The sequence below is a fragment of the Typopeltis vanoorti genome, chromosome 2, assembly GCF_054136105.1.
Source record: "Typopeltis vanoorti isolate ZY-2024b chromosome 2, IOZ_Tvanoo_1.0, whole genome shotgun sequence".
Lineage (NCBI taxonomy): Eukaryota > Metazoa > Arthropoda > Arachnida > Uropygi > Thelyphonidae > Typopeltis > Typopeltis vanoorti.
Genome location: NC_143550.1, coordinates 112,453,040 through 112,477,777, shown reverse-complemented (window position 1 = coordinate 112,477,777; position 24,738 = coordinate 112,453,040). Strand labels below are relative to the sequence as shown.

At 35.2% G+C, this 24,738-nt stretch overlaps 1 protein-coding gene across 5 annotated transcripts in view; it reads right to left on the bottom strand.

Moving 5' to 3' along the window:
* Positions 1 to 24,738, bottom strand: part of LOC150109341 (BLOC-2 complex member HPS3) — a 386,547-nt gene that overhangs the window by 85,122 nt on the left and 276,687 nt on the right. For 4 of the 5 annotated variants that reach the window (XM_090407481.1, XM_090407505.1, XM_090407489.1 and 1 more), the window contains exon 18: positions 20,025 to 20,117. The exons of the other annotated variant lie outside the window; for it this stretch is intronic. In XM_090407481.1, the coding sequence (XP_090263607.1) occupies positions 20,025 to 20,117 (93 nt within the window). The remainder of the gene's footprint in view (positions 1 to 20,024; positions 20,118 to 24,738) is intronic. 5 annotated transcript variants of the gene reach the window in all.

The window sequence follows — 24,738 nt, the reverse complement described above, 5'->3', positions numbered from 1 at the left end:
GGGGGTGAGAGGGGGGAACCCATGGCAGTTCCCTCTATCTGCTTGTAGATTTTGTTGTTCCAAGAGAAATATCCAGAGTTAATGGCAAAGGAAAAGAGATCTAAGATGTCAGAGGGAAAAACGTTTTCTAAGAGAGATAAGGTGTCAATTAAGGGAATATTGGTAAACAAAGAGGAGATATCAAAGCTTACCAATATGTCTGTCTTCTTCAAGGTTAAATTTTCTGTGAGGGCTTTAAAGTGGGTTGAGTTTTTTATATAGGAAGGGGACCTTCCGGTGAGGGGGATCAGAGTGTTGGCCAGCTGTTTAGATAGTCTATAGCAAGGTGCATTGGTAGCATCTACTATAGGCCTGAGTGGGGAATTGGGTTTGTGGATTTTTGGTAAACCGTATATTCGGGGGGGACGGGAGCGGAAAGGTTTAAGTTTTTTCGTGACATCAGGGGGCCAGGAAGATACTTTTTTGAGTAAAATTTTAAGTTTCTTAACTTGTGTTTTTGTGGGGTCGTGTTCTAGCAGGATGTAGGTAGCGCGATCGCGGAGGATAATGTTCATTTTTCGCTTATATTCACTGGTATTAAGAACCACTGTGGCATTACCCTTATCCGCTCTGGTGATGACGATACTTTTTTCTTTACGTAGTTTCAGGAGAGCCGTGCGTTGGGAATATGATAAATTACTTTTTGGCGGAGAAGAATGCGCGAGGATGTTGGCTACGTCAAGTCTGATGTTGTTAGCTATCTCCGACGGTAAGCGACCGATTCCACGTTCGATGTTCACCATTACGTCAAGTACCGGCACTTCCTTCGGAGCGACGGCAAAATTATGGCCGAGGCAAAGGGCGCTGACGGCATCGTCGTTGAGCCTTTTGGAAGAGAGGTTTATTACTGTCTGGAGCGGTTGAATTTGTGGTTGTGGTTTGTTTTTCACAAGGTTGCTAAATTTCTTGATATGTTTATTTTTATGTTTATTTCTCCCTGGTGCAGGACATCAGAGTGTACAGAGGATTTGAAATTGGAACTGATCACTATTTAGTCTCGAGCAGGATAAAACTGAATGTCATATTGAAAAGAATAACATGTAAGAAAGTTTTAAAGCGAATAAAAGTTGAGCGGCTCTTAGATGTGAACTGTAGACTAAAATAGACAGAGATTATTGAAGAGAAAATGAAAGAGTTTGAGAACAGGAACCAAACCTTGGTGATTCAGTGGAAAACCTTGAAGAAAACCCTGATTGATTCAGTCAGAGAGGCATGTAGTGAGGTTGTCTACAAGGATAGAAAAATCAGAAATCCATGGTGGACACAGGAAGCAAAAGAGGCAGTGAAGGAAAAGAAGTAAGCATATCAAAAGTTCCTGGCAAATAAGTCAGCTTGTACTCTTAGAGAATACAGAGACAAATGTAAGAAAGCTAAACATTGTGTAAAACTAGCTAAACAAAAGTCATCAGAGGACTTTAGCAAAAACATAGAAAATGAATATCAAGAAGGTGACAAAATATTCTGGAGGTTGTTGAAGAAGCTCAGAAATGGAGGAAAGAGTGCAGTAAAAGGAATTAGAGATGATAAAAGTGATATGAAAACAGGAGAAAGAGATATCCTTGAAGTATAGAGTAATTACTTCGAAAAATTGCTAAATGAAACATGCAGTGATAGCACAGTGGTAAAAAAACACTCAACAAGCATACAGTCAGGAATACATATCCATACTTGAAGTAGAAAAAGCCATCAAAGGCTTTAAATGTGGAAAGGCAGCAGGAGTAGATGATATTTGACCAGAAATGCTGAACTATGGTGGTATAAAAGTCTTACAGTGGCTGCACTGCAAAGTTCAGAAGGCGTGGACAGAGGGATGAATTCCCAATGATCGGAGTAGATCTCATAATACCCATATATAAAAAGGGAAATAAAACTGAATGTGAGAATTACAGAGGTATTTCCCTACTGAGTGTTCATGGTAAGATTTATGCTAGCATACTTGAGAAACGGTTGAGAAGAATTGTGGAAGAAAAGCTTGGTGAAGAACAAGCTGGATTCAGGCCAAATAGAGGCTGTCAGGATCAGATCTTCACTTTACGACAAATAGTCGAGAAATCATGGGAATATAACAAAGATCTGAATTTAAGTTTTGACGATCTGGAAAAGGCACATGACAAGGTGCCAAGAGAGAAGCAATTCAATACACTACAATTATCTCAAACAATACTAAGTCTTTATTTGAGTTGTAAATCAACAGTTAAGATTGAAGGAAGTACAGGAAAATGGTTTAATGTTACATCTGGTGTGAGACAAGGATGTACATTATCCCCTCTGTTATTCATTATCTATATGGATCATATTATGAAATGGTATTAAACCTGATATCAAAATTGGAGATGTTAATGTCAGCTCTTTGCTTTATGCAGACGATGTTATACTTCTAAATAAATCTGCTACAAGTCTGCAAGATTTCCTGATGAAATTGAATAACCGTTGTAACAGATATGGTATGAAGGTCAGCAATAAAAAGACAAAGACAATGAAAATAGGCAGAATCATTGAAAATGTCAACTGCGTTGTGAACGGGGAATCTGTGGAACAAGTAAAACATTTCAGCTACTTCGGCATGATTTTTACTGAATATAGTAAATTAAATATGGAAATAGACAACAGAATCAACAAAGCTGGTATGGTAGGAAGTCAATTGAATAAATTCATATGGAATAAGAGAGAAATTAGTTGGAACACCAAATTAGCTGTATACAAGACAGTGTTCAAACCAGTTTTAAGTTATGGATTTGAGAGCTGGGTCAGAAGTAAAACACTTGCCCAAAGACTGCAGATATGAGAGTCCTGAGAAAGATCAGAGGTGTGAACAGATGGCATCAATGGCAATATCATTTTAAAAACGAGGAAATTAGGAAAGAATTTGACATTGTCAGCATCCAAGAATGCGTTAGCAGAGCTAATCTCAGGTGGTATGGTCACTTAAACAGAATGGGCAAGGAAAGATTAGCAAAACAAGTGTTCACTGCCAGGTTGGCAGGAAAACGGGCAAGAGGAAGACCAAGATATAGGTGGATTGATACGGTACAAAGTGCCTTAGACGATAGAAATATAAGATCTAATAATGTTGGAGTTTTGACAAGTAACAGACTAATTTGGAGGAAAATTGTAGATAGGAGGTTAGTAATGATGTAAATTTTTCATGTAATACTATCATATCCTGTACACCCCTTGAGGGTACATGGCAGGAATTTGATGATGATGATCATAATGTATTTTGAAATTGTTGCATTAAAATTTTTATGCTAAAATGTAAAGTAATTTAAATTATATATTTAATAAAGAAGAAAAATGGTAAACATAATAATGAATCACTCATAATAGACTCGAGTCTTGAGTGATGACTAGTAGTCCTCCCCCCCACCCCACACCTTTTTTTTTTCTACTGGTAATTTGGCAATTTCAGTATTTTCTACCAGCAATTTGGTAAATCAAAAACATTTTTAATGTATGCTATAATAATTTTATTGTCGAATAATTTCGTAAAATATAGTCCCTTGTTTGATTGAAACTGCTTGTACCTTAATGAGTTTTGTGGGCTGTGTGGCCACATGCTTATGTTAGCAGTCTAACTCCTTGCATTATTACCACAAATATCTGGTAATTAATTTAATTATGTAGTACTAGACAGTGTGGAAAGTGTGATTAGAAACTGAAATTTATGATCCTATATAATGAAAATCATCCTTTATTTAGTGTTACAATAACATTTTTACTTTGGCTTGCATCTGTGCTGTATTGTAGCTGTGTAAAGGATGATTTTCATTATACAGGATCATAAATTTCAGTTTCTAATCACACTAAATACTATGATAACTCCAAATGTCACTAAATACATTAGTGAAATTTGAAGTAATGCTATAATAAAGCAGTTTTGCTTGCAGCTGTGAAGTATGGTGTCTTTTAGGAGAGATATTTTTTCGCTATACAGGGTCATTTCATTTCAGTACTAAGCTACCGATATATACAAGCACTTTTTTTTCCAATATTGGTTAGGTTAAATATACTAACCAAATATAGAATTTCTCTTAATTATGAGTTTCCAATATATCCTGAGACAAACAGATTCCCTCCCTCTACATATATTTGGGTTTTGATGGAAGCACTTGTTCCTGTCCATTCACAAAAACACGTTTAAGTATCTTGACACACTGTTTTAATGACAAAATTATTTGATGAAAGGAGACACTAGAAAATAGAGCTTTTTTTTTTTAGTAGGCTTGAATAAAAATTCACGATGATAGCCTGCACAAAATTAATTATTAAAAAGAGGAAAACAAAAAAACTGGCAATAAAGCACTTTCGGCTGAAATTATCGATGTTAAGACTGATTTTGATTCTCAATCAAAAGTCACCATGTGTTAACAAAACAATGATGATCCTTTTTCTGCTGTAGTAGAACAAATGAATGCTGTTCAGAATACTGAAGAATATCTATGAGAAAGTGATGAGGAAACAACATTCTCAGGGAATATTTTGGGTACATGATCCCATCATGACCAGAAACGTGAAAATAATATTCCAGGTTGGGTGAATTTAGGATTTATAAAGTATTAGGAAATGAGAAGAGGAATAGCATTTTTTTTGGAGGCTGAAGAGGCTATAAATGAAATATGTTTATTAGAATAGGCTAGATATGAAAGCCAACCTAAGAAGAGAAAATTGATCTTGACTAGAAACTGGAATATAATCAAAAGAGAGGGAGAGTAAAGCATAATCAAAATTTATTCCAAAAATATAAACCAGATTACCTTCATCCCACTTGAGAACAGCAAGAAGATTCATGTTTAGGACATTGGTTACAAATCTCAGATTCAGCACTACAAGGTTTGGTGAATGAAGAAGAGGAATGGAATGCACTTCACAATATACTCTGTTCCTCCTCTTCATCAGAAAATCCATGAAAGAGAATTCGATGTTAGCAACTGAAGGTGACTGATACATAGGAGAAAAAGTATGGATAAAGCACAGAGCCCTGGAGTACTTCAGCATTGATGGGAAAATTGATGAGAAGAAGCCGTCTATCATGACACACAATGAACAACCAAAGAGATAGCTATCAAACTTGCAAAGGGGGAGAAAGGAAATGGGAGATAAGATGGAATCTATTTGTGTGCATGTGTGTGTGTACACAAACATACACGTTTGTTTTGCTTATCTTATTCAGTATATGTCAATTTTTACCCCAATTCTTTCACTTTATTTATATTATATATTTAAGTAAATTTTAATGTCTAAATATTCAGGAGAGGGCAGAGTATTTTCTTCCCAGAAACTCAAGTTTTTCATCCTGCATAGTCATATTGCCCAGAGAACACAGGCAAATCCTCTCATTGCAATGAGAGGAATCTTTATATGGGATTTTTCAGTTGAAGATAAGTTAGTCAATCTCATATGGAGGTAGCAATGTATTTTTCTCCCAGAAACCAAGGTTTTTTTTTCATCCCACATGCAAATAAACTGGCCAAGAGAAAACACACACAATTTATAGTCACAAATGTTACTGATGGGTGGTAGATGGTGGATAGTGCCTTTATATGTAGATTATTATTATTATTATTTGGTAACCTCTATGGAGTCAACAGACTCATCATGGGAGGCCCAATCAACCAGCAACATGTCTATCATAATGCGCTTTGAAGTTATTTACACTACCTGCACTCGCAATGCAATCAAGCCATGCATTCCACTCACTGACAACTATCTACGTAAAAAATCTATTCCTCAAACTCTTCTTCAACACATTTTTATACAACTTCCCGGGATGGCCTCTCGTTCTTCCCATCTTAGCATCCACTCTTTTTATAATTTCCTTTATATTAATTTGATGGAATCCCTTAACTAACTTGAAGGTCTCTATCATATCTCCTCTTTTTCTCCTATCCACCAACTTCTGTAATCCACATTCTCTCAAACTCTTTTCATAACTAACACTCCATAATCCTAACATCACTTTGATTATTCATCTTTGGACCCACTCTAGTGTTTCTACATCACAATGAAAACTGGGTGATCAAATCTGAGCAGAGGTCCATATGTGGCCTGATCAATGCCTTATAAAGAGGCACCACTACTTCCTTATCCTTACATGTCAATGTATTTCTTATCATAGCAGTTATATGATGTGCCCTCAGAACTTCAGTCCACTGTCCACCATCACTCTAAGATCCCAAATCTCATCCACTTCCTGTAGTTCAGCTCCACCAATACAGTCATCATCACCAGCCATTGTCAATCTACTGTTGGATGAAAGCCTTTCCAAGATTACTTCAAAACTCTCTGTCCATGGCTCCCATTTCACTTCTGCAAATCTGATGATATTATCAATCCACCATGATTTAGGTCGGTGTCATTTTTCTTCTCATGGAATCCAATTCAGTACTTCTTTTGTCCATCGTTGATCTTGTCTTCAAGCAACATGCCCAGCCCATTTCCCCTTCAGATGTTTCACTCTTCCTATGATGTCAGAGACTTTTGTTTGATTTCTTATCCATGTATTCCTTTTGTGATCCAGTCATGTGATACCAAGCATACTTCTTTCCATACTAAATTGTCTTGTTCTTAATTTTTGAATATCCCTTGCATTTTGTGTCCATGTTTCACAGTCATATGTCAATATAGGAAGAATACTTTTGTTAAAAGCTTTTCTCTTCAGGCATAATGGTAGTTGGCTTTTGAATATTGAATGTAATTTTCCAAATGCTTTTCACCCAAGCATCATGTGTCGTTTAATTTCATCCATGATATTTTGTTCTATTGATATCTGTTGTCCTAAGTATATATAATTATCTACTTGTTTAATTTCATCATTATTGATTTTAATTATTTTTGGTCGGACATAGCTATTGAACATAACTTGGGTGTTCGCTAGGTTTATCTTTAGGCCAGCTGTTTTGCTAGCAATTTGGAGTTCATGGATATGAGTCTGTAATTCATGCACAGTTGAAGTAAAGATAACTATATCATCTGTAAAGTGTAAATTGCTTAAATATTTTCTATTTATCTTCAGACCATTCCCTTCCCAATCAAAAAGTTTGAATATTTCTTCTAGGCATGCTGTGAATAATTTTGAGATATTGTGTTACCCTTTTTTATAACTCTCTGTTTCCATTAGTAGAGATATTTCCATTGAAATGAACTGCGGGTGTAGCATTGGTGTATGCTGATTTGATGGTCCCGACGTATAGCTTCTCCACTTGTTGGTTTCATGATGCTTTAAGTATTGCACAAGTTGTTACTGCATCAAAGGCTTTCTCATAATCAATAAAACCAAGACATAATGATAACCGATAATCATTACACTGTTCAAGATCCTCAGTCAATTCACATGAAATATCATTAACAAACAAGTTAAGCAGTAGGGGCCCAAGAACAGAACCCTGAGGCACACCACTGGTCACCTTCCTTTTCTGAGACACAGCTCCATCATACACATCTTGTTAGTATTCTTCAGAGAGCAATCTCCCATCAAGAAAACCAATATACTTCAATATTTCAATCCTCTGCAGCTGTGATAATCTATCAAATCATTTTGCAAAGTCCAAGAATATCACTGTATATGATTCTCCTTTATCCAACACACTTGTCACCTTATCATAAAACATTAGCAGATTGCTAAAACAAGACCTGCCTTTCACAAACCCATGCTGACCATCATATAGAATCTTATGTTCATCAACCCATTCCTATATTCTATTTCTAACCAGTTTTCCAACACTTTGATCACAACTACAGATATACAGATCAGTCTATAACTGGAAACTTCTGTTCTTGAACCATGCTTGTGGAGAAGTATTATTTTGCCTTCTTTCCACTCCTTAAGAACCTTCCTCACTGTAAGACTTTCATTAAATAACCAGGACAAGGACATGGCTGACTCTTTTGCACATTGTTTAAAAATATGTGGTGATATGTCATCTATTCCCACAGCCTTATTAACATCTAACTCAAGCAATACTTGTTACATCTCTGATTATTTCACTTTTAATTCTCCTAATTCTTGCCTTCCTTCTACATGTTGCACAGCATCATTCACACCACTATGATATACACTGATAAGTGTTCATTAAATAATTCCACTATATCATTTGCTATAGTTACTCTTCTACTATGACTCTTCTAAATAATTACAGTCAACCTACTGTAATTATTTTTCCTCTTGCTTGCCGCCCTTCGATTAGCTTTGACATGACTGGCCAATCTCCTCTCATATTCTACTTTTTTCATTTTTAACCATGCTTGTTACTCTTCTAGCCTGCACTTTATATTCTTCATGCTCACTGCAAACTATCTTCTACCTCCTCCTAACAACTTCTTTTGTAATACTGCTTGCTTGATTTCACCATTCATCACTCCTACTCAATTTATTTACTTAACTCCTGGTATGCAGTTATGCATTGCTTGTGTTAAATATTGCCTTATCACTTCCAATGCACTGTCAACGTCTTTTCTACTCAATTCATCAACCCAATGTATTGATGCTAGTAATAAAATAACCATCCACCTTATAGTTCCACATATAGGCCTTCTTGATGACAACTTTTTCCTGTTTGACTACCTTCCAATCCAATACCTCATTTTCACCAACATGTGGCAGTGTTGATACCTCATTCATAACCACATCCCGTGAGGATATCACCAAATCTAACACTGATAAACCTCATGTCTTCAATCACATGCTGCTTTAGATAGTTATCTGGCAGAAACTCAACAAATTCACACTCCTAATTACTATACACTATTTCTTCTTTCCAATCTGCATTCCTATAATTAAAATCTCCCATTAGAATCATCTTCCTTTTATTTGCCCAATTAATATGACTAAACATTTCACAATCAATACTCTCCACATTCCCTGGCCTATAACAGCATCCTATTAGATATACTATTCTACTGATCTCAACTTCACACCAAACAGCTTCAAAATTTTCACATGTACTACTATTTTCCACTTTGACTCTTGAGGGACACAATTCTTCTGCTCCCATTAACAATACTCCCCCACCCCCCTCTTCATCATCTTATCCTTTCAGAAAATTCTATATCTTACTATTTCAAGTCCTGAAAATATAACATCCTCAGTCAACCAAGTTTCACTTATGTCAATTATTAATGGTACAACTCATAACTTATATATCTTATATATATATATAAGTGTGGCCAAACACGGGTGGCCAAACTTTTAGACGTTGGGGGCTACTTACCTAGTGAAAATCTCTGTGGAAGACTATAGATGCGATCGAAAATTGTGGAATATTTATGAGATTTTTAAAAGTTTATAAGGCAATAAATATAATAACAAAAAAAAAAGAAAATTTATTGTTCATAACTTTATTAAAAAAATAATAACAATAAAAAATACAAAAAAAACTAAGTAAAATTATGCAAACAAAATTGAATATTTTAATTTAATTGGACGATACCTGACATTGCATAGATGCAGCTAAGTGATCATAATCTGGATCGTACGAACTTAAAGAAATTCGTAAGCACGATTCCAGATGTTGATCACTTAGCTGCGATCTATGCTTTGTCTTAATATCATTCATACATGAGAATGCTGATTCGCACAAATAAGTTGATCCAAAAAATGCATTAAAATAAGCGGCGATTCTCCAAATATTTGGATATTTACTTTTGTGGATCAACTTCCAAAAACTATTATTTGAAGCAATTGATTTGAGGTGGATATCGCATTTCATTTTTATAATTTCTTCTTCCAAATCTACTTTATTTGTGTTGAGAAATTCAGTCATTTTGAAGCTGTATTCTCAACATTAATATTTTCATCGAAGGGATATGATAAAAAAGTAGCGATATCATCGAGCTTACTGATTCCTACAAATTTTACCTCAAATTCGTTTATTAAAAGTCTTATGCTTTCAGCGTGTTTATTAAAGGTGACGTTTAGTATATCCCTTGACTGGTCAGCCAAATTTTTAAAATGTTTCAATTCGCACTGCTTTAATTGTATTTCAAGCATGTTTAATTTTTCCTTGAATGATTTTAAGGAACTTATCATATCAATGATTGTTTTATTTTTTCCTTGTAATTCTAAGTTTAGGTTATTTAATTTTTCTGTAATGTCACAGAAAAAGGAGAGGTCAAGTAGCCATTCTTTATCATTTAATTCTGGATGTGAATCATCTCTGTTTTTCAAAAACGAATTTATTTCTAGAAGAAGTTCTCTGAATCGTGCTAAAAATGTGGCGTGGCTTAACCATCTTATGTCAGTATGTAACAATAATTCACTATGCTCACTTTCGCATTCTTTTAGCAAAGTCCAAAATTGATGACGCAGCAAGCTATTTGATTTTATTGGATTAACAATTTTGAAAGCAACATTCATAACATGATTGAATTTCAGTACTTTTGAACACAAGGCCTGCTGATGGATGATGCAATGATAGTCCACAAAACTTGGTATATCTTCATTGTTTTTACAAAGAGTGATGAAACTGATTTTATTACCTACCATTGCAGGCGCTCCGTCTGTAGTTATTGACACTAACTTATGAATTGGAAAACTTGTACGTACAATGTAATTCTTAAATATATCATAGATATCTTGGCCTCTTGTTCGTCCTTGAATTGGAATGATGGTTAATAATTCTTCTGTGGCCGACACATATCCTCAAAAGCTATTCGAATAAAAATACATAATTGTGCAGTACCAGTGAAATCAGTAGATTCGTCAAACTGTAGTGACAAAAAATTGCACTTGTTTATGTTTTCATACAGAATCTCTTCAAGGTTCCGGCTGGTTTCTTCTGCTCTATGCATGATTGTGTTTCGTGATAATGACATATTATTAATAGCAGTTATTATTTCTGATTTATTCTTAAAATTTTGAAATAATATTTCACCAGCTTTGATAAAGGCTTCCTTCCATAATTCTCCATCTCGAAACAGCTTATTACATTTAATTAAAGTTTCAGCAACTTTGAATGATGCAATTTTAGCAGCCTTTGCGCTTGTATTTACTTGACAAAAATATTTTGTTGTGCTGTCAGTAGTGTCTTCATTTGATGTACCTTTGCTTTTCTTAAGGCAGTGCCCTGTGGATAATTATCCACACTATCCACACTATCGAACTATTCATAAAAACTATGAAGAAGATTATAATCTTCTTCATATGAACAGTTCGATAGTGTCTTTCAATGTTTGCTTTTTTCGGTAAAGCCACATTCGTGTTGCAAATTATATATACGCATTTGTCTTTCATCATAATAAAGAAAAAATCTTCTTCCCATTCTTTATGATAGTGATAAGTTTTTATTTTTTTCATGCTTGTTCTTGGCTCACTCATTGTTATCTTTAATTGTTTTTTATTTTTTAACAATACTAATTGCATTCACTTGCTTAATTTAAAATAATACACACTAAAGATTGATAAACAGAAAACGATTTCATGGGATTACTCGGTACTAAAATACTGGATAATCGGGACACTTTGGCTGCAAGAGTCTTGATCAAGAACAATACACAGATGGACTATCAACTGCCAGTGTACACGTCATCAAATGTGTTACCATTGGGCACGTTCAGAACCCTCAAGGGAACGTTTCTGGACGAAGCGAATCACATGACTGCTGTAAAGCGATGGCTTCATTGTTAACCGCTAAATTATAAACTTTACATCACATTAGAAATAAATTAGTTTGACAATTTTTTATTAATTAATAATTTTGATTATCATTTATCTATTCATTTTAATCTATTTATTCGTTTAACTTGCTACATTCAGGTGCCCTGCGGTCGACGTCTTGGCCACCTCTGATATATACAGGGTGTCCCAAAATTCACGCAAGAAGTAATTTTGATAGAAAACACAGGTTTTTAATTAAAAATTGTAATTTCTTATTGATTCATAAAGTATACAGTATAGGGTTATGCATGGAATAGCATATCGGGTAAATGGCCTCCACGGCTTTGCTGGCACATACACACTCTTTTGTCAAAATTTTCCATGACCGTTTTTGCATAAATGTGGCTGAATTTCATTGATACAACGCTCAATTTCCTCCTTCAAGGCTTGGGTGGTTGTGGGCTTGTTGGCATAAACCTTAGACTTCAAAAAACCCCAAAGAAAAAAGTCCAACAGCATTAAGTCACATGATCTGGGTGGCCAATTCTGATCACCAAAACGGAAATTACACAACCAGGAAATGACTCATGCAGTAATTGAATTGTTTCTCGGGCTGTATGGCATGTGGCACCGTCTTGTTGAAACCACATGTCGTCCACATCCATATCTTGCAATTTAGGCACAAAAAACTGGATTATCATGTCGCGATAGTGAGCACCATTAACTGTTATTGCCTTACAGCCACATTTTCGAAGAAGAATGGACCGATGATGCCTCCAGCCCAAAATCCGCACCAAACAGTGACACGTTGTGGATGCATTTGTTTCTCAACAATCACTCGTGGATTTTCTGAACCCCAAATGCTACAATTTTGTCGATTAACGAAGCCATCAAGATGAAAATGAGCCTCATTGCTGAAGATGATTTTGTTCGAAAAATAAGCATCCACTTGTTGTTGTTCCATAATCCATTCAACGAACTCTCTTCGTTGTGTGTGGTCAGCAGGCTTCAGTTTTTGAGTCAATTGAACTTTGTAGGCATAAAGATGCAAATCTTTCTTGAGAATACGCTGTAGAGAGCTTCTCGAAATGCCCAATTCAAGACCACGGTGCCGAATTGATGTTCCTGGACTCTCAGCAACACTCTCACGAACTGCTTCGATGTTTTCTGTTGAACGACTTGTTGAAGGACGGCCCGAGTGTATAAGATCACTAATTGATCCAGTTTTTTTGAATTTTTTAATTAATCTTTTCACAGTTGATGAAGTTAAATCACTATTCCGACCATATTTTGTATGAAAATTGCGAATTGTAGCTGCCAAACCTTCATTATTTTTAAAATATTGCTCAACAATGAAAATGCGTTGTTCTTTCGTGTAGCGCTCCATTTTTAATAACCCTGAACTGTCAGCTGTCACGCTGTCTTTTTTTTCTCGTTGGCAACACTTTAACGCACAAATAGCGCTAAATTTAAATCTTGCGTGAATTTTGGGACACCCTGTATATATGTATATAACTTATATATCTCTTATAACTGATAATAGATGGAGAATTAAGTAGTGAAGACTCTACAGTGATGTGTCCTCCCACAATGAGTTCATAGACTCCTTGGAAGTGTCAAGTAATAATAATAATAAATAACAGATAAAAATACTGTTAAGTAGTCAGTAGACGCGGTCTACTGCCCACGAGTAGCATTTTTTATTATTCACTAATAGGACCTATTGCAGAGTCAATAGGTCCTATTTGTTAACTAATAATAATAATAATTCCAATTATTTTTAAGATATAAATATGAACCTAATGTATCAGTTCGCATCTTAATTTAAAAATACTGCTTAGGGGAAAGTATCTCATAGACGATACTTTTAACTTTGTGAACTATACACTGATACCTACACTTTGCTAATCTTTCCTCTTCCATTCTGTATAAGTGGCCATGCTAAAGTCAGATTAGTTCTGCTCACACACTCTTGATTGCTAATAATATCAAGTTCCTTTCTGACATCTTAATTTTTTAAATATGATTTCAAAACTGACCACATATGTTCACTATCCTGAGTTCCCTTGTAACCATGGTCGCCAATCTTCAATCAGTCATATTATTTTTAACCCAACTTTTTACATTCATAAGTTAAAAGTGAACACTTTTATGCAATTTGATTTAGTGTAGCTAATTTCTCATTTATTCAATAATACTCAGTTAGTCTCTGTCATACCGACTTTGCTTATTCTATTATCCATTTCAGTATTTAATTTGCTAATCTCACTAAAAATTGTACCTTAATACCTGAAGCATTTTACTTTCTCTATAGGGTCACAACTAAGAATATAGCCATTTTCCACAATTCTGTTTATTTTCATAGTTTTAACATTTCACTAAAGTGCATATAGCCTCTACCAGTCAAATGTTGACCTCACCTTCTCATGGTCCACAATGTTCTACAAGTGGACCATGAGAAGCTGTCATGGGCAGACACTCCCCATTATCTGCCCATACCTGTTCAGCACTGCAAACAAGGCAGTGCTGAACAGGTATGGGCAGCATATCCCTAAGAAAGCAAATGCTGTTAGAATTGCCTCTCCAGAGGGATTAAGCAGCGACCCTACCACTATATTTACCCAGCAAAAAGATTACTAAACTGTCCTGGGAAAATTTGATATACTTTCAAGTCTCAGCCAGAGAAAAGCCAGACAACTATCAGGAAAACAACCACGATTCAGAAAAAGGTAAACGAAATTGGAAGAAATACCATATAATGAAAATCACAAACTGGAATTATTATTATTATTATTATTATTTAGGCCTCCATGGAGTCAAAAGACTCATCGCAGCAAGTCCTTCCTAGGAAACACGAAGTCTATCAAGACTTATCGTGCGAGGTCCCGGCTAGAAAACACAAAGTCTATCACACCACTCTTTAAACTCATTGACCATTCTCACTCTCACCACTCTAATCAGACAATGCATTCCACGGTTCAACCACCCTCTATGCAAGAAACTACTCCTCACCCTCTTGCTCACAGTTTCCTTTTGTAACTTCCAGGGATGGCCCCTTGACATCACTCCCACTCAAGCAAAAGAACTCCCCAGTGTCAACCCTGTAACCACCTCTCAACAGTTTAAAAGTCTCAGTCATATCACCTCTCCATCTTTTATCCACCAAACTCTGCAGTCCACATTCCCTCAGCCGATCCTCATAACTAACATTGTACAGTTCTGAAACCATCTTGGTTATCTGCCTTTGTACCCTTTCCACAGCTAATTTATCCCCTTCAAATCCTGGGGACCCAATCTGAGAACAATAGTCAAAGTGTGGTCTGATCAGGGTCTTATACAACGGAATGATAACTCTTTTATCTCTGAAAGTCAGCATCCTTCTCATTATTGCAGCAATTCTCTGTGTTACCTTCACCACCTCTGCAATATGTTCCCTGAATTTCAGGTTTCTATCAATCATCAACTGCAGATCTTTTGTCTCCCCTACTTCCTCCGGTACAGCTCCTCCAATAGAATATGCAGCGTCCCATTGTTTCCCAAACTTCAAGACCTTACATTTTGCTGCATTACCCCCCCCCCCCCCATTCATTTGCCAATCTGTCTAGCTTATTCAAAATCCTCTTGCAGGGCTATCACATTTGCACTATTATTAATAACCCTTCCCAGCTTCACATCATCTGTAAATAACTGAATATCCCCCTGCAATCCACTGGCATTGATATAAAAGTTAAACAATATAGCTCCCAGTACTGAGGATGTGGAATGCCACTTGTAATCCTCTGCCTCCTTGAAACTGCACCACCATACACAAATCACTGATACCTATTGGACAGCCAATCCTGAATCCAGTTGACCAATCTGATACCCAAACCTATGTGCTGCAACTTAAATATCAGCTTATCATGTGGCACCCTGTCAAATGCCTTTGCTAAATCCAAGAAAATGGCAGTATATGCCTTTCCCTCATCTACTGCTCTTGTAACTTTATTATAAAAGGCTAGCATATTACTAAAACAAGATCGCCACTTCACAAATCCATGTTGACTCTCACAGATAACATTACCCTCATCTGCCCAATGCTGTATATGGTCATTAACTAATTTCTCCAAGATATTAACAACTACTGATGACACACAAACTGGCCTATAATTTAGACACTTCCAGTCTGCTACCATCCTTATGCAATGGCACTATCTTACCTTCCTTCCATTCCCTGGGCAACTTTCCCGTAGCCAGACTTTCATTGAAAAAGCCAGGTCAAAGGAGCTGTCAGTTCTTTAGCACATTCTCTCAAAACACGTGGTGAAATACCATCCAGTTCCACAGCTTTACTGACATCCAGAGTACTCAGTATTTGGAACCTCGACCTGCCCTATCCCTCTAGTATTAAAATTTACTCCTTTAGGATGAAATACTCTAATAAAGTGTTCATTGAACAATTCCATCATGTCCTCTGCTTCAGTCACTCTATTGCCATTTTTATCCCACAATGTCATTCTTCCACAATCATTTCTCCTCCTACTGGCCACATAGCTAAAAAATTCCCTAGGATTTTCTTTGGATCTTAGGGCCAATCTCTTCTCATATTCCAGTTTCGTCTTCCTTACGATACTAGTCACTCTCCTGGCCTGTGTCTTATATTCTTCATGCATCTGCTCTTTACCTGTCTCCTTATATCTCTTCCATAGCCTCTTTTTCACATGCAGTTCCTGTTTAACCTCCCTTTAGAAAATCCGTGCTGTCCATAAAAAATAATACGACTGTTGTCAACCCAATTCTGAATCCTGATTCTCACTAGCTTCTCCAACATTTTAAACACACACACACACAGTCTGGTCTATAATTTGATGCCTGAGTTCTGTCACTTCCTTTATGAAGTAGTACAATCTTGCCTTCATTCCACTCATTAGGAATTGACTCAGTGTAAGGCTCACATCAAGCAAATATGCTAAGGCGCATGTCAACTCCTTGGCACATTCCTTCAAAATACACGGTGTTATATTATCAAGTCCCACAGCTTTATTAACTTATGTTTGCTCAATTCCCCATATGCCTCTTGCTCTCTCACGGTCATTCTCTCCTCTTCACTCACTGCTCTCAAACTCTCATGATGTTCCATGGATGAGACATTTATGAACTGCTCATTAAATATCTCAACTATATCCCCTGCAGCAGTTTTCCTTATTCCATATTCTCCAATCACCATCATCCTATGATAATTTTTTTTTTTGCTGGTTACATTTCAAAAGAACTTTTATTATTATTATTTTTTTTAGCATCATTAGCTAACTGCTGTTTATACTGCACTTTTGCTACCCTTATCAATTAAGTCCCCCTCCTTGCCTGTTCTAATATTTCTCATGAAATTGATTATTACCACTCATCTTATGTTGCCTCCATAATGGTTTATTCTTCCAAATTACATGCATCACTAGAATAAATTTAGTTTAATCCTTTATCCAAGTGTGAGCAAACAAAGTTTGTGCCTGAAAGTATCTTCAGGACTGGGGTAAGGTAGTACAACACCGAGCAACTCGTAGCAAAGGTGGAGCAAGCTAACATCACTCCTTCAGGCACAAACTTTGTTTGCTCACACTTGGATAAAGGATTAAACTAAATTTATTATAGTCTAACCAAAGTGAAAAATAAACTTTTAACATCTTTCTCTAAATCTAGAGTAATTTAATAAAAAGGTGGCATACCATTTGGCAATTCCTATAGGTAGAGATGACCTTGCTAATGCTTCTGCCTGGTATTTCCACTTGGGCCTAGCTCCCAATGAAGAGACCTCAATAAAGGTCGAAACTAGTCTGGGTAGTGGCCCTTCCCTTAATGCATAACATTATACATATCCGCAAGGAGATGTGTTTTGCATTATGAGAGATACTGAGATAGGAGTGATGTTAGCTTGCTCCACCTTTGCAACGAGTTGCCCAGTGTTGTACTACCTTACCCCAGTCCTGAAGATACTTTCAGGCACAAACTTTATTTGTTCACACTTGGATGGATAAAGGATTAAATTAATTAATTTATTTAAATTAAAGGGATATTAAATCCCACATTGTTTTAAAACCGAATAAGAAACTCAAAGATTGGAATCAGAGAGTTTCATGCCGAATATAGTAAACTATAAAGTATCGGCGACCACTAGCGTGAGCTAATGCAAGTGACCCTAGTACGTGGTACAATACCGGAGAACTCGCAGCAACCTAAGAATAGCGATCAGAACTTTACCGACTTTACTGCGAGTTCTCCGGTATTGTACCACGTACTAGGGGTCACTTGCATTAGCTCACGCTAGTTGTCGCCGATACTTTATAGTTTACTATATTCATCGTGAAACTCTCTGATCCCAATCTTTGAGTTTCTTATTCAGTTTTAAAACAATGTGGGATTTAATATCCCCTTAATTAAAATAATGTTTATATCGCTGAAATGAAGCTTATTAGCTATTTATATTTAAATAACTTAATGGTTGCACCTGTTTGGAAACTCGTATAACAGAGTATAAGTTCTTTTCGCTATACACTTTGGTATTAATTTGGTCTAGCTACTCACTGATGAAGCCTCAAAAAAATCTGAAACCGGTCTGGGTAGTGACCTCCCTCCATAATGTAATAACAGCATACATTTCCTAGGAAATGTGTTTTTACATTATGGAAAATACCTAAGAATAGCGATCAGAACTTTACTGACTTTGCTGCAAGTTCTCCGGTATTGTACCACGTACTAGGGTCACTTGCATTAGCTCATGCTAGTGGTCGCTGATACTTTATAGTTTACTATATTCGGCATGAAACTCTCTGATCCCAATCTTTGAATTTCTTATTCGGTTTTAAAACAATGTGGGATTTAATATCCCCTTAATTTAAATAATGTTTATATCGCCGAAATGAAGCTAATTAGCTCTTTATATTTAAGTAAGGATTAAATTAAATTTATTATAGTCTAACCAAGTGAAAAATAAACTTTCTACATATTTCACTGATTCATTCATCCATCTCACAGCGACTTTATTTGACCTTCTGACCTTTGGAACACATTTAGACTTTGCTTCTACTAGATAGTTATCAAATAGCACTGAACTTCTTTCAACTCAACTAATCATTCCTTTCTACAGTTGCAAGCTGTCTCCTGAGCTTTACATAATCACTAGTCTTTAGTTCCACATATACCCTTTCCTCACATGGCTGACAACCACCCAGGTAATGACTTCATGGTTACTCTCACCAACGGGCAGGAGATCAGATACCTTATTTATAATAACATCCTCTGATGAGATGATAAAATCCAAGACTCTCACTCCTTGTGTGCTCTCTTTACATACCATCTCAGGCAGTTATCCCTGAAAAACTCAATAAATTCATTTTCTTTACCTCTGGTTGCTATCTCATCATCCCACTCTACATTGCTATAATTAAAATTCACCCATAATGACCACCCTATTTCAGCAACATCCAACAAAATATTTCATTCTATTCACCTCTATCTCACACCATAGTGCCCCTTAAAACCACTGCCGCTACCACCCCCCCCCTTGATCTCTATCTTGTATGGACATAACTTTTTCTATCATCAATAGTATCCCACCTCCCTTTTTACCCTTTCTATCTTCATGAGAAACATCATACCCTTTCATTCCTATTCCTGTCAGGATGTCATCCTTATCCAACCATGTCTCATTTATTCCCATAATTTTTGGGTGAATAAACTCAATTAATACAACCATTTCATTGACTGCACTGAATGGCTAATAAATATAGATGCAGTAAAAATAAACAACACTGCTTACTGTAACCAACCACTGCGATACCTTAAGCAATTAACGAATGGTACTTGTTTTTGCACAGAACTTACAGACATTTCTTTCCTTCAATTTGCATTTTACATCAATGGTTGCTCACCAGATTTAGAAAATGAGCTTTTCCTAACAGTTGTACTTATATTTTCCTGTTGTTTAAATTAATAGTGACATTATCTTTTAAACTATTTTTCAACAAAATGTATACAAATTCAGATATTCAGGCATAAGTTATCCAAAAATGGTTTAACAGTTTCATCAAATTTCTTGAAATATGAAAATTTCATGAAACAATATCTCATCTTTCACTCACTAAGATCTTGTTTGATCAGTTTCACTTTGGTCACAGGCTATACCATTTAAAACCATATTTGAGAAATAATACACATTAGAGGAAGCAGTTCCATATGGAGAGCTACTTCTACTACTCACTTTTGTAGGTTCATAACTTCTTCTTATTATTTTATTTATTTATTTTTTTTTTTTTCAAGATGGTATTTTTTTTCTCTCTCCTACTTTCTATGCATCCAAATACAATAAAATTTATATTGGTGTTATGATACAAGAATACACAGATTATTTAAATATACTTACAACTCCACCTGTAGTGACAGATGTAGATATCTTTGGTGAAGAAACTAGACTGAAGTCTTCTATACGACAGATGTATATTTTTACTAAAAGGACCTGTAATATTTGAAGGAGTATTGTTTAATCAGGAGAAAGTATTTTAAAATTCTCTGACTGAAAATGAGCAAAATAATGATAATATTCTTTTATATGATCTATTATTACTGCCTTCTTGTTATGATTTATTATTACTGCTTGTAAACTACGGTGCATTCCACTGTAGTTTATCATCATACCTGTCAGCTAAAAATACAAAAATAATATTAAATATATATATATATATATATATGTGTGTGTGTGTGTGTGTGTGTGTGTATATATTTTTTTTCATTTATTTTTTATACAGTCCAGAAAAACCCTGCTCTAGAGACCAAACATGGAACTTTTTCAAGCCACTTCAGGCCTCCAATAAGTGGGGTGGTGGTCTCAGATGGGATGATGATATTCATCTCCTACCTAGAATACAATCACAAACATACATGCCCAGAGCGGGATTCAAACCTGTAGCCTGTTGGTTGGAGAGCAGATACACTAACCACTCAGCCAACCAGGCTGGCATGTTGTCCTTATGTCCTAGATGGGATATGAATGAGGTCTTTCCAGCCAATGGATATTACATGTGCAGCTGCTACAGGGAAGACTATTATTATTTACAAATTTATTTACAGCATTTACTTACTACTTTAACTCTAAGATACCCTTATTAGGTGCATAGCATTTTACAATGCACCTACTTTATAGCCTTTCAGGGGACCCTGTAACCTCTGGAAAGCACATCCCCTAGGTGGCAGATAGGGGAAGCCCACCAGATATTGATTGTAAGGGAAGTGGCACTACCATGGTCCCTTAGCTGGATCTATCCTCTTCTTCTACTTTGAGAGGAAGATCCACTCACTTTAATCTTTCCTATAAGGCCTTATCAGCCAATTCTTCTTTATTTTATGATCCTAATGCTATTAGAGTACTTGAAGACTATAGGATTTTCTCATTTCCGGCCTATATTTATGATCCCTCTAAAATCTATGCTTTCCTCTTCAATATACCCTATTCATCCTTTGGATTTAAAGTTGGAAGAAGGCAAGTTCAGAAGCCTTAAGATAGCAGCCCTAGCACTGGACTATCCATCAATAGGCTAGTAACCTGACATGGAGAACACTAATTTACTTCTAAGTCAATAGAAAAAGGTATTCGAAATGAATCTATGGAAACGGCCCTGGAAAGGAAAAGGTAAAACAAGAATGGAAACAACAAAATATAATACATATAGCAAACTGGAACGTAAGAAGAATAGCATCTAAAGAAATAGAATTATATCAAATATTAAATGAAAGAAATTTTCAAATAGTAGTGATCACTGAAACAAAATAAAACAAAACAAAAAATTAACCAAGCAGGTGTTATGATTTTGATTCATAATTCCCGTTCAAAATAGTTAAAATATTATAAATTATGGAATGAATGAATAATAAAAGCTAGAATAAAAATTGATCAGTTTATTTAACAATAATTGGTTTATATGCCCCAGAAGAAGGAAGAGAAGATGATAATATTAAATTTTATAATCAATTACAAAATATATATAATAAAATAAATAAAAATGATTATGTAATATTAGCAGGAAACTTAAATGCAAGAACTGAAAACACAAAAATTAATCATAATATAGGAATATACTTAGAGAACATACTCTAAACAGGAATGGTAAAAAACTGAATGACTTTGTAGTTAATAATTATCTTAAAATAATGAATTCTTTCCATAAACATAAAGATATACATAAACATATTGAAATTTTTTTTTCCACTTGACTAGAATATAATAATTTTAGTTTAATTCTTTATCCAAGTGTAAGCAGACAAAGTTTGCACCTGAAGTATCTTCAGGACTGAGGCAACTCATGGTAAAGGTGGACCAAGCTCTCATCACTCCTTGTCTTAGTATTTCCCATAATGCAAAGCATATCTCTTTGAGGACATGTATAATGCCATGCATTAAGGGAAGGGCCACTACCCAGACCGGTTTCGGCCTTCATTGAGGTCTCGTCAGTGGGAGCCAGACCCAGAGGTGGTGATACTAAGGTGGAAGCAATGGAGAAGTCATATTTACCTATACAAGTTGCCAAAAGGTATCTCACTTTATTATTAAATAACTCTGGATTTAGAGAAAGATGTTGAAAGTTTTTTCCCACTTGGTTAGACTATAATAAATTTTGTTTAATCCTTTATCTTTACCATGAGTTGCCTCAGTCCTGAACGCTTCAGGTGCAAACTTTGTTTGCTTACACTTGGATAACTTGGCAAATATTTAATGAAAATGAAAAGAAAATAACTAAAGAAGAATTAGAAATCAGTCTCAAAGAAACAAGAAATGGAAAACCACCTGGAGAAGTTAGGTTCAGAATTATATAAATATGCAGAATAAGGTTTAAAGAAATACTCTTATTATTTTTAAATAAAATCTAATCAACAAATAACCCACCAACAGAATGGAAAAGAGCAATAGTGATTGCTAATTTTAAAAAAGGGTAGTAGAGATGACCCTAAAAAACTATAGAGGTGTAAGTATACTAAATTCCTGTTACAAAATATATAGCAGAATTTTAAATAACAAACTAATAAAATATTCTGAAGGCTTTATTTTAGAAGTACAAAATTTAGAAATGGACGATCATGCATAGACTGGGCCTTTTGCCTTAAATTAATAATAGAGAAAAGAAGAGAATACAATCTAGAAACACATATTACATATTAAAGATTACGGAATGATAATATCAACAAAAAAATCGAAAATGATGGCCTCTAAAGGACATGATCCAATCAAAACTCAAATAGTAATAGATAACAAGATTTTAGAACAGGCGAATTCATTTAACTACCTAAGATGTATGATTACATATGAAAATGAAAAAAGATATAAACCAAAAATTGCAAAATATTTAAAAATAAGAGATGTAATCAACTCTATATTTAAACCTAACCTAGTTCAAAAACAAACTAGATTAAAAGTATACAATACATTAGCTCTACCAGACTTATTGTATTGAAGTGAAAGCTGGACAATAAAACAAAAAGACAAACAAAGATTAATAACAGCTGAAATTAAGTTTATGAGAAAAACTAAGCATACACTATTCGATCACAAAAGAAATTATGAAAGAATTAAACCAGGAATCAGTCATGGAAAAAATAAAAAAATATAAACATAAATGGATGGAATACATTGAAAGAATGAAAACAGAAAGATTACCAAAACAAGTATTAAGTTTGTAGTTTACTACTTGTTTTGGTAATCTTTCTGTTTTCATTCTTTCAATGTATTCCATCCATTTATGTTTATATTTTTTTATTTTTTTACAAAACCAGGATATCTTCTAAAGAGATTTAATGATGACTTCTAAGGTCAGAACAAGCCATCACTCTAGAACAAAATTCTTGAAAACCATGATGATATTTTATAGCATTGTTTCATCCCTTCATATGATGCAACAGATGCTAATTTTAATGTGTATAATATACCACTAGATAAAGCAGTAGATAAAATTTGGTGTTTAAGAGATATTTATTAAAATTTATTAGTCAAATTCAAATTTCATTCACCCATCTGTATGATAAATTAGTCATTACACAAAGTGGCTTATTTATGATGTACAGTTTATCTGGCAGCTATAGAAAATGCAAACAAAATTTCTTGCTTGCAACTGCTAGGTAAAAGTTTTTGTGTACCTAAATTGGACGCCTTTCAAAAAAATGCATAGATACCTATTAGTTTCACTTAGTTAGCTACCAATACCGAGGCTAATAATTTATATGTCAAAATTTATCCATCCAGGGTGGAACTACTATATAGGTAAACTTAATAAAATTGAGCAGAACCTCAACAAAAATCTTGAATCCCTGTAATTCCTTGCACATTTATCTGCATATTTATGATACAGTTTAATGGAATAATTACAGCACAAAGAGAAATAATTAAACAGCAGGTTTAACTGTTTTAATGTTTCATTGCTGTTGTAGACATATCTTCAGGAGTACAAGAGAAACACACAAGAAACAAGAAGAAATGAAGACTAATGAGAAGAGTCCTCTATGGGTGCTATCGGCGAGCCTTAGATGTTGGGTGGGAAGCCTAAGAATGAAAGAGTTTTATAGGATAGATGCAGGGGAAATGTTTCAGCACTTGGCTACAGGGAACAGAACAAGGAGTCATTCCTTGAAGTTGAATAAAGGTGTGGTTAGTATGGGTGTGAGGACTAGATTTTTTGCTTGGAGAGTTGTGAATGAGGGAATGGGTTGCCAGAGTCAGTTGTGACTGCTTTGTCTGTTAATGAGTTCAAGGAGAGGTATGATAGATTGGGTCTCCCGCAATGCCTTTTTTCTCCATGGAGGTGCCCGTATAATAATAATAATACAATGTTAAAATTGTAGTAACACACACACACAAAAACACACAATAAACAATAAGTGGAAGAAATGAAATTAGACTACATGAAGACTAAAGTCTTATGAGAAGGACCCTCTAAGGGTGCTGTTGGATAGGGGGCATAAGAATTAGTTTCTCAAATCTTCGTAAGTTTAGTACAACCATATTTATTAATATAATGCTGGGTTTGTAAATCTTCCAGTCATTCCAAAAAGAGTCTTTCAAGTTTGTATTTACTGTGATAGTGATGGAGCATGAT